The sequence below is a fragment of the Oncorhynchus kisutch genome, linkage group LG17 (genome assembly GCF_002021735.2).
Source record: "Oncorhynchus kisutch isolate 150728-3 linkage group LG17, Okis_V2, whole genome shotgun sequence".
In the NCBI taxonomy this organism is placed as follows: Eukaryota; Metazoa; Chordata; class Actinopteri; order Salmoniformes; family Salmonidae; genus Oncorhynchus; species Oncorhynchus kisutch.
Window position 1 is genome coordinate 74,261,616 of NC_034190.2, and position 19,793 is coordinate 74,281,408.

The 19,793-nt window shown below is 43.3% G+C and overlaps 2 protein-coding genes across 4 annotated transcripts in view; one reads left to right on the plus strand and one right to left on the minus strand.

The window, feature by feature from the left end:
- The window catches only part of LOC109908307 (calcium-binding and coiled-coil domain-containing protein 1), a 31,602-nt gene extending 26,188 nt beyond the window's left edge, over window positions 1-5,414 (plus strand). Inside the window, exons 13-15 of one of the 2 annotated variants that reach the window (XM_031794581.1) lie at window positions 209-480; window positions 1,718-1,803; window positions 2,426-5,414. In XM_031794581.1, coding sequence (XP_031650441.1) covers window positions 209-480; window positions 1,718-1,803; window positions 2,426-2,453 — 386 coding nt within the window. In that variant the 3' untranslated portion in view covers window positions 2,454-5,414. Of the gene's footprint in view, window positions 1-208; window positions 481-1,717; window positions 1,804-2,425 lie in introns of those variants that run through there. The other variant, XM_031794582.1, reaches the window with a different exon arrangement.
- A 9,240-nt stretch (window positions 5,415-14,654) lies between these two features.
- Window positions 14,655-19,793, minus strand: part of LOC109908308 (retinoic acid receptor gamma-A-like) — a 136,959-nt gene continuing 131,820 nt past the window's right edge. For both annotated transcript variants that reach the window (XM_031794583.1, XM_031794584.1), the window contains exons 4-8: window positions 17,929-18,092; window positions 17,070-17,246; window positions 16,060-16,264; window positions 15,637-15,795; window positions 14,655-15,112 (exon numbers count right to left, since the gene is read on the minus strand). In XM_031794583.1, coding sequence (XP_031650443.1) covers window positions 14,745-15,112; window positions 15,637-15,795; window positions 16,060-16,264; window positions 17,070-17,246; window positions 17,929-18,092 — 1,073 coding nt within the window. In that variant the 3' untranslated portion in view covers window positions 14,655-14,744. The remainder of the gene's footprint in view (window positions 15,113-15,636; window positions 15,796-16,059; window positions 16,265-17,069; window positions 17,247-17,928; window positions 18,093-19,793) is intronic.

The window sequence follows — 19,793 nt, forward strand, 5'->3', positions numbered from 1 at the left end:
ACTACAGCAGTGCTCATTTGATCTGTGGGCTGTCACAACAAGAGATTCTATTTCTACACCAAACAGAATCTGAGATTAATTCAACCTATCATGAGGTAGATACGGAGACTAGAGCCAGGAGTTTTTCCCCTCCAGGGAGAACTCCTAACCCTTGCCGTGCTCTGTTGATCACTTAACACTGTTGTTTTCCACTCTGTGTGTCTGACAGGTCTCCCTGACAGTTCTCTGTCTGACTCTGAGGATGAAAACCCTGAGGCCCTGCAGCCCCCCCGCCAGACCTCTCTGTCCTCCCGCCCTCTGGCCCACTACAGCCTGTGTGACCCCCAGGCCCAGCCTGACTCCCTGCTCCCCTCCACCCCCCCTTCCTCCCCCAGGGATATCTCAAGGCCCCTCTCCCGAGGGGGCGTAGTCATCAGCCAGCCCGCCCCCCTTTCGTTGCCAAGGCAATCAGAAGATACCCTGACACACAGCTCTGAGTCGGTAAGAGACGGTATCAGATGCTCTTACACGTGCACTCATACACACACACAAACACACACACACACACACTCATTCTGGACTCATATCCTGTACAGTTAGCCTGGCTGTTTCCTTAGGCTTATAGCCTGGTGATAACATGACTTATCTTCTTTTGACTGTGACTCATTTGGTTTAGTTGTTATCATGTGAAGGTAATTAGGCCTGCCTGTGCACTATTGCATTATTGTGCTATTACACTATTATGGCTTATAGCACTATTATGGCTTATTACACTATTGTGGCTTATTATACTATTATATACTATATACTATTATACTATTATGGCTTATTACACTATTATAGCTTATTACATTGACGTATTGCACTATTATGGCCTATTGCACTAAAGCTTATTACACTATAATGACTTATTACACTATTATGGATTATTACACTATTGTGGCTTATTACACTACTATGACTTATTACACTATTGTTGCTTATTACACGACGATGGCTTATTACACTATAATGACTTATTACACTATTGTGGTTTATTACACTATTGTGGCTTATTACACTATAATGACTTATTACACTATGGTGGTTTATTACACTATTGTGGCTTATTGCACTATTGTGGCTTATTACACTATTGTGGCTTATTACACTATCGTGGTTTATTACACTATTGTGGTTTATTACACTATTGTGGCTTATTACACTATAATGACTTATTACACTATTGTGGTGTATTACACTATTGTGGCTTATTACACTATAATGACATATTACACTATTGTGGCTTACTACACTATTGTGACTTATTACACTACTATGACTTATTACACTATTGTGGTTTATTACACTATTGTGGCTTATTACACTATAATGACTTATTACACTATTGTGGTTTATTACACTATTGTGGCTTATTACACTATTGTGGCTTATTACACTATAATGACTTATTACACTATTGTGGCTTATTACACTATTGTGGTTTATTACACTATTGCGGTTTATTACACTATTGTGGCTTATTACACTATAATGACTTATTACACGATTGTGGCTTATTACACTATAATGACTTATTACACGATTGTGGCTTATTACACTGTTGTGGCTTATTACACTATTATGGCTTATTGCTGGACATGTATATGATTATTACATGTGTGCCTCGCTGCTCTCTCTCTATTTGTGTGTGTGTGTGTATTTGTGTGTGTGTGTATTTGTGTGTGTGTGTGTGCAGGAGGAGGAGGGTGACACAGCCCTATGTGGAGGACACAGCTCTGGAGACGAGACAGCTCTGCTGCTGCCTGAGACCACTGTCCTCAGGTAACACACAAACACACACACAGTCCTGTCATTCTCCCCCCACGCACACACAGTCCTGTCATTCTCATCACACACACACACACCCACTGTACTGTCATTCTCCACACACACACACACACACACACACACACACACACACACACACACACACACACACACACACAGGGATGGTATTTACGATGATAGGCTGAGTATGGCTTGCAGAGATGGAAGTTTTCAATATCAGGTCGTAAAAGAAGTTGAATGAGGGTGAGGAGGAGGAGGAGAAAGAGATGGTCTAAGACAGTGTAAGGCACAGTGAGTGACGCAAGGAGGGAGTGAGGGAGGGGATAAGGGAGAACAAGGGGACAGATTCGTTGACAGCAGGCTGTAGCAATGATTTGTCTACAGGCTAGTACCGCAGTCACGGGCCAATTTTCAGCATCATTAAAGCACTCTCCCACCCTTTCCCTCTATATTTCTCCCTCCCTCCATCTCTCACCTCTTTCTTTTCATATTACATTCTTTTTCTACAGTTCTGCTGTGCCTTGACTCCACCGCACATTTAGCAATTGTGACGATAAAGATTTGATTGATTGATTGTTCACCACCTTTCCTTTCTTGGTTGTTCCCTGTCATCCAGTGACCTGGCTGATACCTCTCAGTGGTAGAATGGCGATGCAGGATCAGATCTACACCAGCACTGGCTGTTTGGCCATTACTTTAACTTGCCATTCAGCACACAAGCACACGCACTACAACTCACCTCTACTCTTGACAAACTATGTTAATATGCAATTTGCTTTTACATTTTATATGAACTCTTTCTTTGACGTATGACTATAAGGCTGTTGTGTTGCCCCCATTATACTTAACCTGGTCTTAAGAATGACATAATACCTGTCGTAATAGCTCAAATCGTAGTTACGACCTGACATAGGACTGTTATAAAGCGTAAAACATTTGACATTTTAAAGGGTTAATTCGATTTGAAATAGTAATGTTTTATAACAGGGTTATTTCAGTTGCAGGAGGAGTTGATGTTGTGAACTTTATGGATTGTGTCACTTTATGAGACATCATGACAGGTCACTAATTAACATAAGTCAGTTATTGAAGGCACCCTCTCTGATTTCAGTCAAGCCAGAAAGAAATACTGTATAATTGTTTCAACGTTTCGTCTCCTAGAAAAGAACGATGAAGAACATTGCATTTATTTGTTACAGTATATTCATAGTAGTCTGGTTGAGTCAGTCTGGTTGAGTCAGTCTGGTTGAGTCAGTCTGGTTGATTAGGCTGTATTCACAGTTCTCTCCATTTAAAACTTTTCTGTCTGCACAGCAAACTTTTACCTCTTCAGAATACTGTAATTCTAGTTATTGAAACACACTACAACTATATTAGAAGAATCATTGTAAAGTACTGACACATAACATGATTTTCCTCATATTCAAACCTAAGATTTTATATTATAAGCACTTTCTGTTCTTCATTATTATTTGATTCTTGCTTCATTAATGCTGTCCTAGTTGAGAGGATAATTACAGACAGAGAAGCATCTGAAATGGGAAAAACGGTTGGGGGAAGTTATAGAGAGATTCATCAAGATGAATGGTAGTTAGAGTGGTCGGAGTGACATTTTAATGTTCTCTCATGTTTTTATTAATCTCATAATACATTCTATCCTCATCTACATAAAGCTATTGCTCCTGCAGGCTGGTAGCTGTAGAGTCCCTGCAATAAGAGCATACATCATACCACATTTTAACCTTAAATCAGTGTTTGGTTTTAAAGCTAAATCAATGTATTTGTTATAGAAGAAGTATTTCTAGATGATCAGTTTTATTAGACTAGACGTACTGTACATGGTATGCTCAAAGCTCTGCTTTAGAGTGATGCAGTTCTACATTTGTGCCTAAATAACAAATTGGGAAATGAATAGTCTCTTCTTCAGCCAAGCATCATCAGTCTGGCAAACAAGACATGTAAACTAAGGAATCTCATGATAACATCATGTAATTTATAGATACAGATGTTACAAGACTTGTAAACTAAGGAATCTCATGATAACATCATGTAATTTATAGATACAGATGTTTCAAGACTTGTAAACTAAGGAATCTCATGATAACATCATGTAATTTATAGATACAGATGTTACAAGACTTGTAAACTACGGAATCTCATGATAACATCATGTAATTTATAGATACAGATGTTACAAGACTTGTAAACTAAGGAATCTCATGATAACATCATGTAATTTATAGATTCAGATGTTACAAGACTTGTAAACTAAGGAATCTCATGATAACATCATGTAATTTATAGATTCAGATGTTACAAGACTTGTAAACTAAGGAATCTCATGATAACATCATGTAATTTATAGATTCAGATGTTAAAGACTTGATGGAAGGTTTGCCAGGAAAATATTATTAGTACTGGTTTAATAACACTATATTTTTCATGATTTTCAACCAATACTCAACTTTAGTTATATCGTAATGAAGTTATGTTCTGGTTTAGTTTAAGCTAATGACATCTGATAAGAAGAGAATACTAAAGCTAGGTCATTTAAAGGGGCAATCTGCCATTGTTGTTGTTTGAACTGCAGATTGCCCCCTTTAAGAAAGAATAAGGTGCTAGGGACACTTTTTGCTTGGTATATTTGTAATTTGCTCTATTTGCACCAGTTTTTTTGCAGTAAGAGATGTTTTGGGGGCTACATTGCTATTTTATATTTACACTTGGATACTCCTTATTAATCCAGTCTGTTATTATCATAATCATTACCATAGTGTTTTGTTTACTCTTTTATTTTTATTTCTCTGATTTTCTTTCTGAAAGTAAATGTAACCTCTCACAACTATCTGATAAGGTTTGAAATGTTAGTCCAACGGGTCGAGATATTGATTCTACTGTATAGGACATCACTGTGTTCCTTCACACAGAGGTGTAGCTGTAGTGAAAGTGTGACATCTGTCACATATACAGAGCCTTCAGAAAGTATTCACACCCCTTGACTTATTCCACATTTAGTTGTGTTACAGTCTGAATTCAAAATGGATGAAATATATGTTTTCTCTCAACCATTTACACACAATATGCCATAACGAAAAAGTCAACACATGCTTTTCTTTGCACATTTATTAAAAATAAAATACAGAAATGCACTGTAATTCAACTGTGATGGACATCATTGAAGGCTGTGCTTCAGAGGGTTTCGGAGTACCCCTCTTTGTCTCTACACCCTTTCAGCTCTACCTCTAGTGTAATCTAGTACTTACATCTCTATTAGCTACTGTGGGTGGGTACATCCTGGTATGTGCACTCAAAGTTGCGTAGCACTGAGATCTATCCTTTTTGTTGACGTCATTTTAGATTTCTGTGGGAGTTCTATTCTTTGTCTACTGTGAGCTACATGAGTGTATGCTGTAACTTCCTTCCAGGATACCTACCTACTCTCATTGCTATACGGCTCCAGTGGTTTGCTGGTGTGTATGATGTTTTGTTTGTGGAGGTCATCTTACCTATTTAAAAAATGTATATTCTTTGGTATTTATATATAGGGTCATTAAGCGTGTGGATTCGTTTCTGTAATAATAATTAAAAAAACAGATCTGTATCAATTGTGTCTAATGTGCCTGTTTTTTTTGATGGAAGAGAAATATTCAAACATTTTGGGTTGCTTCCTTCAGGGTATGACATTTCTGATACTAATTTGCTAATCACGTCTCATCTTCTCTTCTGAATATCTATCTCTATCTCCTCACTCTCTCTTCCATTCTCTCACTCACTCACTCCCTCTCTTCTCTGACCTCAGACGACATTCTGCGTTCTTATCTTACCCTCCTGCCCCTCTTTACCTGCACCTCTCTCCTTCCCCAACTCCCCTCCTTCATCTCCTCTCCTCTGCTCCCTCCAGCTCATGTCTGGTGTGACGGTAGCTAATTATAAAATCAATGATGCCGGGCTGCCTAGTTTACAGCCTGCTCTAAAACCTTAACTGGGAAATCAGTGGTGGATTGATGTCTCCCTCACTCTTTATCTGTTTTAATTAGAAATGTAAAAGATATGAAGAGCCAGAGGCATCTTACTAGGATTCGTCTCAAATGGCACTTAGTTTCCTATATAGTGCACTACAGTTAATCAGAGCTCTGGTTAAAAGCAGTGCACTATACAGGGAAATTGGTGCCATTTTGGATACAGACATAGGCTTTATGAGCTCTGCCAGGCAGGCTGCCTGCCCCCCAGCTCTCTTTGCCTCTCTTACCCAAATCACTTTTTTTCTTCCACTTTATTTCTTGTTTAATTCACCACCCCCCTTTTTTCTTCCCTGATCCTTCCTCGTCTACCTTCCTCACTCGCCCTTGTCTGTGGAATATTCTCTCGTCTTTCTTACTTTCTATATTACCCTTTTAAGAGCAGCTCTCTATAGTGAAGGTTTGAAATTGATGATAACTGTTGAGGGTGAAAACCCTCATTCTTATCTAGCTAGCTAAAGTTATACTGCATCTAAAGTAAATCTGGCTACATCACAATGATGAAAAAAAATAAGTTTGCCAGACTAATTATTTGCCTCCTTTTGAAATGTCATCGTGTTTGGTGTGACGTTGATTATAAACTCAGCAAAAAAAGAAACGTCCTTACTGTCAACTGCATTTATTTTCAGCAAACTTCATGTGTAAATATTTGTATGAACATAACAAGATTCAACAACTGAGACATAAACTGAACAAGTTCCACAGACATGTGACTAACAGAAATGGAATAATGTGTCCCTGAACAAAGGGGGGGGGGGGGGGGGGGGGGGTCAAAATCAAATGTAAGAGTCAGTATCTGGTGTGGCCACCAGCTGCATTAAGTACGGCAGTGTATCTCCTCACGGTCTACACCAGATTTGCCAGTTCTTACTGTGAGATGTTACCCCACTCTTCCACCAAGGCGCCTGCAAGTTCTCGGACATTTCTAGGGGGAATGGCCCTAGCCCTCACCCTCCGATCCAACAGGTCCCAGACGAGCTCAATGGGATTGCGATCCGGTCTCTTCGCTGGCCATGGTAGAACACTGACATTCCTGTCTTGCAGGAAATAACCCACAGAACGAGCAGTATGGCTGGTGACATTGTCATGCTGGAGGGTCATGTTAGGATGAGCCTGCAGGAAGGGTACCACATGAGGGAGGAGGATGTCGCCCCTGTAACGCACAGCGTTGAGATTGCCTGCAATGACAACAAGCTCAGTCCAATGATGCTGTGACACACTGCCCCAGACCATGACGGACCCTCCACCTCCAAATCGATCTCGCTCCATGGTACAGGCCTCGGTGTAACGCTCATTCCTTCGACGATGAACGCGAATCCGACCATCACCCCTGGTGAGACAAAACCGCAACTCGTTAGTGAAGATCCCTTTTTGCCAGTCCTGTCTGGTCCAGCGACGGTGGGTTTGTGCCCATAGACAACGTTGTTGCCGGTGATGTCTGGTGAGGACCTGCCTTACAATAGGCCTACAAGCCCTCAGTCCAACCTCTCTCAGCCTATTGCAGACAGTCTGAGCACAGATGGCGGGATTGTGGGCTCCTGGTGTAACTCGGGCAGTTGTTGTTGCCATCCTGTACCTGTCCCGCAGGTGATCAGCTGTCCGTTCTCTCTCCCTGTAGCATTGTCTTAGGCGTATCACAGTACGGACATTGCAATTTATTGCCCTGGCCACATCTGCAGTCCTCATTCCTCCTTGCAGCATGCCTAAGGCACATTCACGCAGATTAGCAGGGACCCTGGGCATCTTTCTTTTGGTGTTTTTCAGAGTCAGTAGAAAGGCCTGTTTAGTGTCCTAAGTTTTCATAACTGACCTTAATTGCCTATCGTCTGTGAGCTGTTAGTGTCTTAACGACCGTTCCACAGGTGCATGTTCATTAATTGTTTATGGTTCATTGAACAAGCATGGAAAGTTATTTGGATGTTTATAAATTATCTTTGAAAGACATGGTCCTGAAAAAGTTTATATTCTCCTAAATAAGCATTTTAAGCCTTGAGACAATTGAGACATGGATTATGTATGTGTACCAATCAGAGGGTGAAGGGGCAAGGCGAAATATTTAAGTGCCTTTGAACGGGGTATGGTAGTAGATGCCAGGCGCACCGGTTTGAGTTTGTAAAGAACTGCAACGCTGCTGGGTTTTTAACGCTCAACAGTTTCCTGTGTGTTTCAAGAATAGTCCACCACCCAAAGGACAACCAGCCAACTTGACACAACTGTGGGAATAATTGGAGTCAACATGGGCCAGCATCCCTGTGGAACTCTACACAACCATGTCTGTGTCAATTACTGATTTCACCTGCATTGCTACACTTTACACTTCAAAGTAAATCTCAGCTCTGTTAAATAAAAGTACACTCAAGAAAATCTTTTTTTTAACATAGTGATCAAGAAATAACATTAAAACAGAGTAATATGCCTGTGTTCTGTGATTGTTTGGTGTGATGTTGATGGAATATTCTCCTAACCCTCAGACAACTGGACACTGGAATTTTCTTGCAACGGTCCAATAAAACATGTCTAGAACATTAATATTGAAGATTCTGAGAACATGGTAATCACATTCTGGGTCAATTGTGTTTGACATTACGGGAATGGTATCTTGGAAACAGTCCTTGCACATCAATGGCACATTCCTATGAAAACATTAGACTCTTAAAGGGAAACATTTGTTGTTAGGTGGGTTACTGCCTACTTATATGTCTCCAGGATGTCCTTATAGCCCCTAAATGTTTCATCACACACAGTCCAAGTCATGACGTTGTCTCTCTTTATCACACACTCTGATCTAACTTTTGTTCCTTATGTCTGGTCTGGTCTGATGCTACCATGCTGCTGGTCTGGTGCTACCATGCTGCTGGTCTGGTCTAGTGCTACCATGCTGCTGGAATGGTGATACCATGCTGCCGTTCTGGTGCTACCATGATGCTGGTCTGGTCTAGTGCTTCCACGCTACTGGTCTGGTCTGGTGCTACTATGCTGCTGGTCTGGTCTGGTGCTACTATGCTGCTGGGCTGGTGCTACCATGCTGCTGGTCTGGTCTAGTGCTACCATGCTGCTGAACTGGTGCTACCATCCTGCTGGTCTGGTGCTACCATGCTGCTGGTCTGGTGCTACCATGCTGCTGGTCTGGTGCTACCATGCTGCTGGTCTGGTCTAGTGATTCCATGCTACTGGTCTGGTCTGGTGCTACCATGCTGCTGGTCTGGTCTGGTTCTACCATGCTGCTGTGCTGGCGCTACCATGCTGCTGGTCTGGTCTGGTGCTACCATGCTGCTGGTCTGGTACAATGCTACCATGCTGCTGGTCTGGTGCTACCATGCTGCTGGTCTGGTCTGGTGCTACCATGCTGCTGGGCTGGTTCTACCATGCTGTTGGGCTGGCGCTACCATGCTGCTGGTCTGGTCTGGTGCTACCATGCTGCTGGTCTGGTACAATGCTACCATGCTGCTGGTCTGGTGCTACCATGCTGCTGGTCCGGTCTGGTGCTACCGGTCTGGTGCTACCATGCTGCTGGTCTGGTATAGTGCTACCGTGCTACTGGTCTGGTCTGATGCTACCATACTGATGGTCGGGTCTGGTTCTACCATGCTACTGGACTGGTCTGGTGCTTCCATGCTACTGGTCTGGTCTGGTGCTACCATGCTGCTGGTCTGGTGCTGGTTTGGTCTAGTGCTACCATGCTGCTGGTCTGTTGCAACCATGCTGCTGGTCTGGTCTAGTGATTCCATGCTACTGGTCTGGTCTGGTGCTACCATGCTGCTGGTTTGGTATGGTGCTGCCATGTTACTTGTCTGGTCTGGTGCTACCATGCTACTGGACTGGTTTGGTGCTACCATGCTACTGGTCTGGTCTGGTGCTACCATGCTACTGGTCTGGTCAGGTGCTACCATGCTACTGGTCTGGTCTGGTGCTACCATGCTACTGGTCTGGTCTGCAGCATGGTAGCACAGTAATTGACCTAATCACTGCTTGTTGGATTGGAAAGGTGGTGCCTGTGCAAACCCTGTCCCTGGGGGTTTCCATGGCAACGTGTTATTGGGGTTGCCTATATGGGGCAATTTAGTGGTTCCTTGTAAAGCAGCTATTTAGTGGTTCCTTGTAAAGCAGCCATGGACCTTATTCTAATCCCCAGTCCCTCTTTATTGATCTGTATTTAATTATTGTTAATTATAGCAATCATATAATTGATAGAACCCCAGCCTCTCTCAGTTTATCACTCTCCTCTCTAGACTGCATCTGTTAATAAAAGCAACCGTATAGTGTACTGTAGTTTGAAGGACACTGTGTGTAGAAGCATGCATCTCTACCTTCTCTGATATTATATTGCTGCCATATTAGATGATTCTGATGATTAAAGGTAAACACCTCAACCCCCCCACTGCTATATTAGATTATTCTGATGATTAAAAGTAAACACCTTAACCCCCCCCACTGCTATATTAGATTATTCTGATGATTAAAAGTAAACACCTTAACCCCCCCACTGCTATATTAGATTATTCTGATGATTAAAAGTAAACACCTTAACCCCCTGCTGCCATATTAGATGATTCTGATGATTAAAAGTAAACACCTTAACCCCCCTGCTGCCATATTAGATGATTCTGATGAATATAGGTAAACACATTAACCCCCCACTGCCATATTAGATGATTCTGATGATTAAAGGTAAACACCTTAACCCCCCCCCCCCCCCGCTGCTATATTAGATGATTCTGATGATTAAAGGTCAACACATTAACCCCCCTGCTGCCATATTAGATGATTCTGATGATTCTGATGATTCAAGGTAAACACCTTAACCCCCCCCCCCCCCCTGCTATATTAGATGATTCTGATGATTCTGATGATTCAAGGTAAACACCTTAACCCCCCCGCTGCTATATTAGATGATTCTGATGATTCAAGGTAAACACCTTAACCCCCCCCCCCCCCCCCCCCCCCTGCTATATTAGATGATTCTGATGATTAAAGGTCAACACCTTAACCACCGGTGCTCCAAATTATAGGATCCACAGAGCTAGAGAGAAGGGAGCACACCACCCTCTTATATGATGTCCTTGTTTAGCAAGACCCACAGACAGAGATTTATTGTCTGTGATACCCACTGCTTTCCATGTCTGCGTACCAAATGACACCACATCTGCTCTATAGTCCACTGCTATGACCAGGGTCAAAAGTAGTGCACTATGTAGAGAGTAGGGTGCCATTTGCGATGCATATCATGACCTATTAAAGTGTCTGCTTCATCCTATTCTATATGCATGGTTTGTCTACATTGGCACTGCTCGCTGGTTGGCCTGTGTAGCCACAGTGCAAGAGCGCCCTCTATTGTTATTCACTGTGTTGAGATGTGATCACACTGATGATCACACAATGATCTTGTACCCAGTGGACTTGTACCCAGTGGTCTTGTACCCAGTAGTCTTGTACCCAGGCTCACGGTTCAGGGGCGGGGCTATCATTAAAAAAATTACCTGGTAATACATAATCGGAAGTGTAGTTTAAAACACATTCATAAAAGTGTTGTAAGTAACATGTCATAACACAAGACACAAAACAAAACATTTTCTCATTCTGAGTCAGGGCTATTCCCGTAATAGAATGGACATGAACCTTCTTCTGACAGTATAAAAAGGTTCACCATTTTGGTAAGGGCAGTTGGTCAACCATGGTCAGCCAGGGCTGTGATGGGTATTGTAATTTAATAGGATCTCTATGGTTATTCCCTCCGAGATATAAGGACACTACCAATTGTTCAAACATTCACTATAAACACAGATGAAAACAGAGTAAAGTAAAAGTAACACAATAAAATCATCTGTTCATCTCACAAAAGTAATTTATTTCTATGGCTTTTTCTTTGTATGAGTTGGTATGAACAGAAAATTGGACAATACCTTGGCCGTGTTTTACAGAAAATAACACCTGTATCAGAACCATGTTGTGTCACAACATAACCTCAGCGTTGTGTTTGCATCATGAATGCCTGGCAGGGCAGACAGAGAGGAGCGGTGATGAGGTCATCAAACCTCGCTTCTCTGCTCCGCTCGGCGCCGTATGACATCACAGCACCATACAGAGAACATTCACCCAATGGCAGAGGAGACATGTTAAAGCATTAACACACACTCAAATCAGGTCAGGAGGCCCACATTCAGAGAGTACTGCACAGTAGGTCACTCTCTCTCTACTGCTGGGAGGCTGTCGCATTCCTGTTCATATTGCTTCACAGAGAGACTGCATTCAAACCTCTGCACTGTATGTAGCCAGCCAGCTGCACTATGACCAGCTGGTTACATATTGACTGAGACATTTTGGCAACAAAGACGATTGAGAAGAAATGAAATATGAGAACACAAAACGCTGAGAGAGAATATCATACAACCTTACAAAGACATGATGATATAATGGCTTTTAGATGAGAAGGCAGTTGGTTTCTTGGATGCCAGCAGCACAGGTCAGGCATGGCAGAGCAGTGACAATGCTGCAGGCCAAATCTGGTCTGAGACAGGTTTAGTCTTTTCACACTAGCGAGCCAAGCCAAGCCAAACTGAGCTGTACAGAGCTGGCCTAGTTATACACTCACCATAGTTGTTGGAACCGTGGACTGAAGGACAATGTGAAGTCAGCACAGTTTGAGTTAGGTTGTCATGATAGTGTGAAAAGGGTAACAGACTGGCATCCAGGCCATTTGTAGACTAGTCATATATCTTCTATGTACACAGAGAGAGGGGTTAACTGGACAGATCCAATTGACTGAGTCAAAAATACACACACATAAATATTGCCTGTTTCTAGCAAACATGCTAGGGTTTGGTCCTTACAGAGAAGCCCTGAGAAGTCTGTTTCCATGTCGTTGTCCATAACAGATCCTGGTTGCGTGTGTGTGGGTGTGTGTGTGTTTTTGTGTACGCAATAGTGTCTGCTTGTGCACATCGTCAAATAGTTATTTAATGTGACAGAAATCTGATGATGTCTGTTGAGATAAGATTGGCAGTGACGGTACTTTCAATATTGGACAATAAAGTTGTATTGTATTGTAACTTACTAGCGTTGCCTGATTTAATATTGTTGTATTGTATTGTATTGTAACTTACTTTGCTAGCGTTGCCTGATTTAATATTGTTGTATTGTATTGTATTGTAACTTTGCTAGCGTTGCCTGATTTAATATTGTTGTATTGTATTGTATTGTAACTTACTTTGCTAGCGTTGCCTGATTTAAAAACAGGATATCAAAGTGCTACATATATGGACAAGTGTCAATCTCTGTCTAAGCACCCGAACCAATATGGCACATCTGTTATAGAGCCGAGATTTAGTGTGTGTATGTGTGTGTGTTTGTGTGTCTAATTTAGGCGTGAATATTTGATGTGTGTGTGAGCACTGGTTGGTGTCTAGGGTCACTGACTCTCTGTTTCTGAAAATGAGTTGCGAACTTTGGCACAAAGACACATGTCCAATCGGCAGCATAGTTTGTTGTGTTGAAAGAAAGCACATGGATTAATGCCAGTCCCCTGATAACAACAAATCACAACTTGAGTCACTGTAACACAAGTTAACATTACTGAGTTGATTATCATCGACATCTACGGCGAGCAAAAGTGCCCAAAAAACATCAGTTGGAAAGGAGATTCAGCTAGCCGTATGCCGGTTCTGATTCTGATTCCAAATCTCTCTATATCGCCGCTGGAAAACTCCTGAAACACAAAACCTAATCTGAAGAAATCAAAACCAGGATTACAAACAAAGACTAATAATATAATGGTATATAGATATGCAGGGACTTATTCATAAATTGAAATAAAAATAAAAATTAAACAAGAAGAAATTAAAACATTTTTAAAAGCCCAACAAATTCATTAGCATTTTCAGTTTGGTTTCATTCTGTATTTCTTTTTGAGAAGTGTGCTTTGCTTGGCATCCGTATTTACTGTTCAGTTCATGCTGTCTGGTTTGGACATTCCTCTATATAGATACAAACAAGAAGATAGTAAAAAATGTGACATTTGCTTCGTCAAATATAGTATTCTTGTCATCTTCTCTCTTCTCTATATCACGAGTCACAAGTCCAGACGGTTGCATCATGTGGCTTCTCCGTCTCTCGTTTTATTATAGTCTCACTGCATGGCACTTGTCAAGAACCTGCGAGTCAGGAAACCTGAGTTATAGTGTCTATACAGGCAACCATATGGCTCTGCTGTCCTGTCCTTCCCTGTCCTTTCCTTTCCTGCCCTGTCCTATGCTGTTCTGTCCTGTCCTTCCCTGTCCTTTCCTTTCCCGCCCTGTCCTATGCTGTTCTGTCCTGCCCTCCCTGTCCTTTCCTTTCCCGCACTGTCCTGTTCTGTCCTGTCCTTCCCTGTCCTTTCCCGCCCTGTCCTATGCTGTTCTGTCCTGTCCTTCCCTGTCCTTTCCTTTCCCGCCCTGTCCTATGCTGTTCTGTCCTGCCCTCCCTGTCCTTTCCTTTCCTGCCCTGTCCTATGCTGTTCTGTCCTGTCCTTCCCTGTCCTTTCCTTTCCCGCCCTGCCCTATGCTGTTCTGTCCTGCCCTCCCTGTCCTTTCCTTTCCCGCCCTGTCCTATGCTGTTCTGTCCGGCCCTCCCTGTCCTTTCCTTCCTGCCCTGTCCTACGCTGTTCTGTCCTGTCCTGTCCTGCCCTGTTCTGTCCTACGCTGTTCTGTCCTGCCCTGTCGTACGCTGTTCTGTCCTGCTCTGTCCTGTCCTGTTCTGTCCTGCTCTGTCCTGTTCTGTCCTGCTCTGCTCTGCCCTGCCCTGCCCTGCCCTGCCCTGCCCTGCCCTGCCCTGCCCTGCCCTGCCCTGTCCTGCTCTGTCCTGTTCTGTGTGTGTGTGTTTGATTACGTCAGTTAGTGTGTGTGTTTGAGTGTAGAGTCTGCATATCTGTGATAGCTCTCCTCCTCACTGCGCCCTCCCGGCATGGTTCTTCCTAGCCCCTTCGCTGCTACCCTCCAGAGCCCAGGATTCACCCTCGCTGTCCGAGCCCCTGTCCCGATCCTCCTCCTCCCCATCATCATAGTCATCCTCATCTTCCTCCTCTGGGGAAGGCTCTGTCCCCCAGCTGTCCTCCTCGTCCTCAGCCTCAGTCTTCATGGTGGTGGGGGGCTTGGAGGAGGCTGGTGGAATGGGTGGAGGGGCAGGAGGTGGGGAGCTCTCTCCACTGCTCTCTGTTTGGTCCTCGAATGCTTCTGGGTTCTCTAACATCTCCCTGATCAGAGGAGGCATGGGGCCTGGGATCTCCATCTTCAGAGTGATGGCTCTCTCTGCCCCTGTACAGACAGGACAAAGAGAAAAGAGAAACGTTGGCATCATATCTGCAAAGTGATTCCTTTTGGCTCTGCCTCTCCTGTCTGTGCCCTTCCGTTCTGTACTCTCTCCAATTCCTGTATCCCAATCTTATTCTAACTGTCTTGTCAGAAAAATAATAAAATACGGAGAGAGAAAAAAGTCTACAACCCACCCTTGATGTTTAAGACAGTTTGGTCCAAATCTTAGCAAATCTTCAATGTGTGTCAAGACAGTTTGGTTCAAATCTTACCATATCTTCAATGTGTGTCAAGACAGTTTGGTTCAAATCTTAGCAAATCTTCAATGTGTGTCAAGACAGTTTGGTTCAAATCTTAGCATGTCTTCAATGTGTGTCAAGACAGTTTGGTTCAAATCTTAGCAAATCTTCAATGTGTGTCAAGACAGTTTGGTCCAAGTCTTAGCATGTCTTCAATGTGTGTCAAGACAGTGTTACAGGTGCTCTAACGGAGGATTCTCGACTCTAATCCACTGTGCTAATACTGACCCTTAGTGCTGATGCCTCTGAGGTCAGTGATCTTCATCAGCATGCGGGGGAACATGTGGGGTTTGTTGGGGCGTCTGCGACGGGCGTAGATCTTCAGGGCCTCCAGGAGGGGCTCCTGCAACTTGTCCACCTTCTGGGGCTCTTCCAGGTCCATACGGTCTGAGAGATGGACGGGGGAGAGGACAAAGTTATATACACCATACATGATAAACAGGACCCATCCATCACAGTAGGATTGATGTAATTGACTAAGTGTAAAGTATAGTGTATCTAAACTATTTTACCTCCACATTTCTACTGTTATTGTAACTGAGTGAGGAAGTTATCCCAGGCTAACATCTCACAGACATTTAGCTCTGTATGTGCTCTTAACATTGTATTGACTGGCAGTAAAATCATGTTAATCCCCTCGGGGTGCAGTACCTCCAGAGATGAGGGAGATGGCGCTGAGGAGGCCCGTCTCTGTGTCGTCCATCTCCAGAGGCAGCAGCTGGCCAGCAAAGGCAAACACCAGGTCTGTGAGCGGGCCGAAGCCTGCGTTGTGCATCTGGGTCCGGTTCAGGGTCAGCCCGTCTGAGAAGGTCATGGTGTCCTGCTCTGGAGTGTAGCGGGTGCAGATCCTCAACATCTAGCAGAGAGAGAGAGAGACACATATGAAATGGCTTCATTATTTTAGAACTTCTGTGAGTGTAATGTTTACTGTTAATTTTTGATTGATTATTTCACCTTTGTTTATTATCTATTTCACTTGCTTTGGCAATGTAAACATATGTTTCCCATGCCAATAAAGCCCTTAAATTGAATTGAGAGATAGAATTAGAAAGAGAGAGAGAGAGATAGAGAGAAAGATAGAGAGAGAGAGAGAGAGAGAGAGAGAGAGAGAGAGATAGAGAGAGAGAGAGAGATAGAGAGAGAGAGAGAGAGGTAGAGAGAGAGAGAGAGAGAGAGAGAGAGAGAGAGAGAGAGAGAGAGAGAGAGAGGTGGGGGTGGGCGGTTGAAGACAGAGAAAGAGAGGGGGAAGTATACCATAAATAAAATTGATTATCTGCATACCACAGGAAGTGCATACCACAGGAAGTGCATACCACAGGAAGTCTGATCCATATAGTAGGCTATGTTTACAAGCATTTCGCTACACTCGCATTAACATCTGCTAACCATGTGTATGTGGCCAATTTGATTTGATTTGTTCTACATCTATTGTCCATAAAACATCTTCAGCTATTCAACTATCCCTCCATGCAAAGTTATACTTGCAATGCCACCTCTATCCACTGAGAGGCACTGTTCTCTTATCATTACATTTACACATGGCTTTCTGAGTACCAGTTATTATATAATGGGAACCTTTCGACAGATCTCAACTATGACTGGTGAGACTTTATTTGATAACACAGAGGGGGTTGAGGGGATGGGAAGAACCAGGTAAGTACCAGGATATCCAGGCAGGCTGATTTGAGGAGGGTGATCTGGTCAGCGATGGTGAGGGTGGTGAAGCCGGGGAGGCGCTTGGCAAACTCCACGATCTTGATGATGCACTTGGTGGAAAGCTCACTGAACTTATCCCACAGCCCCAGGTCCAGCTGCACGCGCTGCTCTGCACTGGAGTTCTGGAGGACGGAGGAGATACAGAGAGATATATTATGAGCATGGTGGAGACACAGACAGGGTTAAAAGACAGGGTTCTTACTCAGCCAGCTCTCACAGTCTCACAACAGAATTAGACGTCCGTACATGTTTGTCAAACGTAACATTTCAAACTCTGAAATCTTCAAGTTAGGTATAAACTCCGAAGGGGCAAAGTAAGGGTTAAGGATAGGCTTAAAACTCAAATCTAAAAAACAACTTTCTATCGCAGGATTCAAACATGCACAAGAGGCAGATGCTTACGCCCATCCACCATCCACGTCCACAACACCTTAGCAAAACCAAAACCTACTTGAAGGTAACAGCGCTCACTGTTGCCCCTAGTGGACGGTATCCATGTAATTTCCCATCGTCCTCAGACATGGATGGACGTTGTATACTGACTTGTATCACGGAGGACCTGGCTGTCTGACTAGACATCAATCAGCTAGAATAACAATATCACTGACTGAACATCAGCCAACCAGGTAGAATGCTCTCACAGTCTTACTTTACACCAACTGATCACCTTACCCCTGTTCACACACACTGACCATTGGAGAAATAAGATTTACCCTAAACTGGCCTTTTGAGTTGGGAAAGTATACATGTTCATAGCAGATTTGTGTCCGTATGTTCGAACAGAAAGGTGTGTGAGACTCTCACGGTGTGGTATTTGCCCAGCTGCAGCAGTGAGGGGAAGGTGTCTTGGTGGGCTTTGCTGACTTTGTTGACCAGCTCCTCCAGTTCTCCACTCAACTCATAACTCTCTGGCAACACCAACTCCTCCTTCACGTCCTTCTTCTTCTTGTTCCTGTCATTACGCACCGCTGAGGGGTGGGGAGGTGTGTGTGGGGGGAGGAGGTGAAGAAGAAGAGGAAGAGGAGGAGGAATGAGAATCTCAGTGACAACATGGATCAGTCATGATATGTAGGCCTAGCCCCTGATGCTCTGCAATTCAGTGACGTTACAAACCAGTTATTACGCCAGAGTATACAATACAGCTTATAACAGTACTTCATTAAACAAAGTGATGACACTATCTCCCATTCTCTTCCTCCCCCTCTGCATTGAGGTATTCCTGCTACCAGTCACTTATCAGCCCTGTTTACAAACCACCTCAACCACTCCAGTACCCCTGCACATTGAATAAGGTACTGGTACTGACCTGTATATAGAACCACTCCAGTACCCCCGGCACAATGAGTAAGGTACTGACACTGACCTGTATATATAACCACTCCAGTACCCCTGCACAATGAGTAAGGTACTGACCTGTATATACAACCACTCCAGTACAACTGCACATTGAGTAAGGTACTGACACTGACCTGTATATACAACCACTCCAGTACCCCTGCACATTGAGTAAGGTACTGACACTGACCTGTATATATAACCACTCCAGTATCCCTGCACATTGAGTAAAGTACTGACCTGTATATATAACCACTCCAGTACCCCCTGCACATTGAGTAAGATACTGACCTGTATATATAACCACTCCAGTACCCCTGCACATTGAGTAAAGTACTGACCTGTATATATAACCACTCCAGTACCCCTGCACATTGAGTAAAGTACTGACCTGTATATATAACCACTCCAGTACCCCTGCACATTGAGTAAAGTACTGACCTGTATATATAACCACTCCAGTACCCCTGCACATTGAGTAAGGTACTGACACTGACCTGTATATATAACCACTCCAGTACACCTGCACAATGAGTAAGGTACTGACCTGTATATATAACCACTCCAGTACCCCTGCACATTGAGTAAGGTACTGACCTGTATATACAACCACTCCAGTACAAGTGCACATTGAGTAAGGTACTGACACTGACCTGTATATATAAACACTCCAGTACCCCTGCACATTGAGTAAGGTACTGACACTGACCTGTATATATAACCACTCCAGTACCCCTGCACATTGAGTAAAGTACTGACCTGTATATATAACCACTCCAGTACAACTGCACATTGAGTAAGGTACTGACACTGACCTGTATATACAACCACTCCAGTACCCCTGCACATTGAGTAAGGTACTGACACTGACCTGTATATATAACCACTCCAGTATCCCTGCACATTGAGTAAGGTACTGACACTGACCTGTATATATAACCACTCCAGTACCCCTGCACATTGAGTAAAGTACTGACCTGTATATATAACCACTCCAGTACCCCTGCACATTGAGTAAAGTACTGACCTGTGTATATAACCACTCCAGTACCCCTGCACATTGAGTAAAGTACTGACCTGTATATATAACCACTCCAGTACCCCTGCACATTGAGTAAAGTACTGACCTGTATATATAACCACTCCAGTACCCCTGCTCATTGAGTAAAGTACTGACCTGTATATATAACCACTCCAGTACCCCTACACATTGAGTAAAGTACTGACCTGTATATATAACCACTCCAGTACCCCTGCACATTGAGTAAGGTACTGACACTGACCTGTATATATAACCACTCCAGTACCCCTGCACAATGAGTAAGGTACTGACA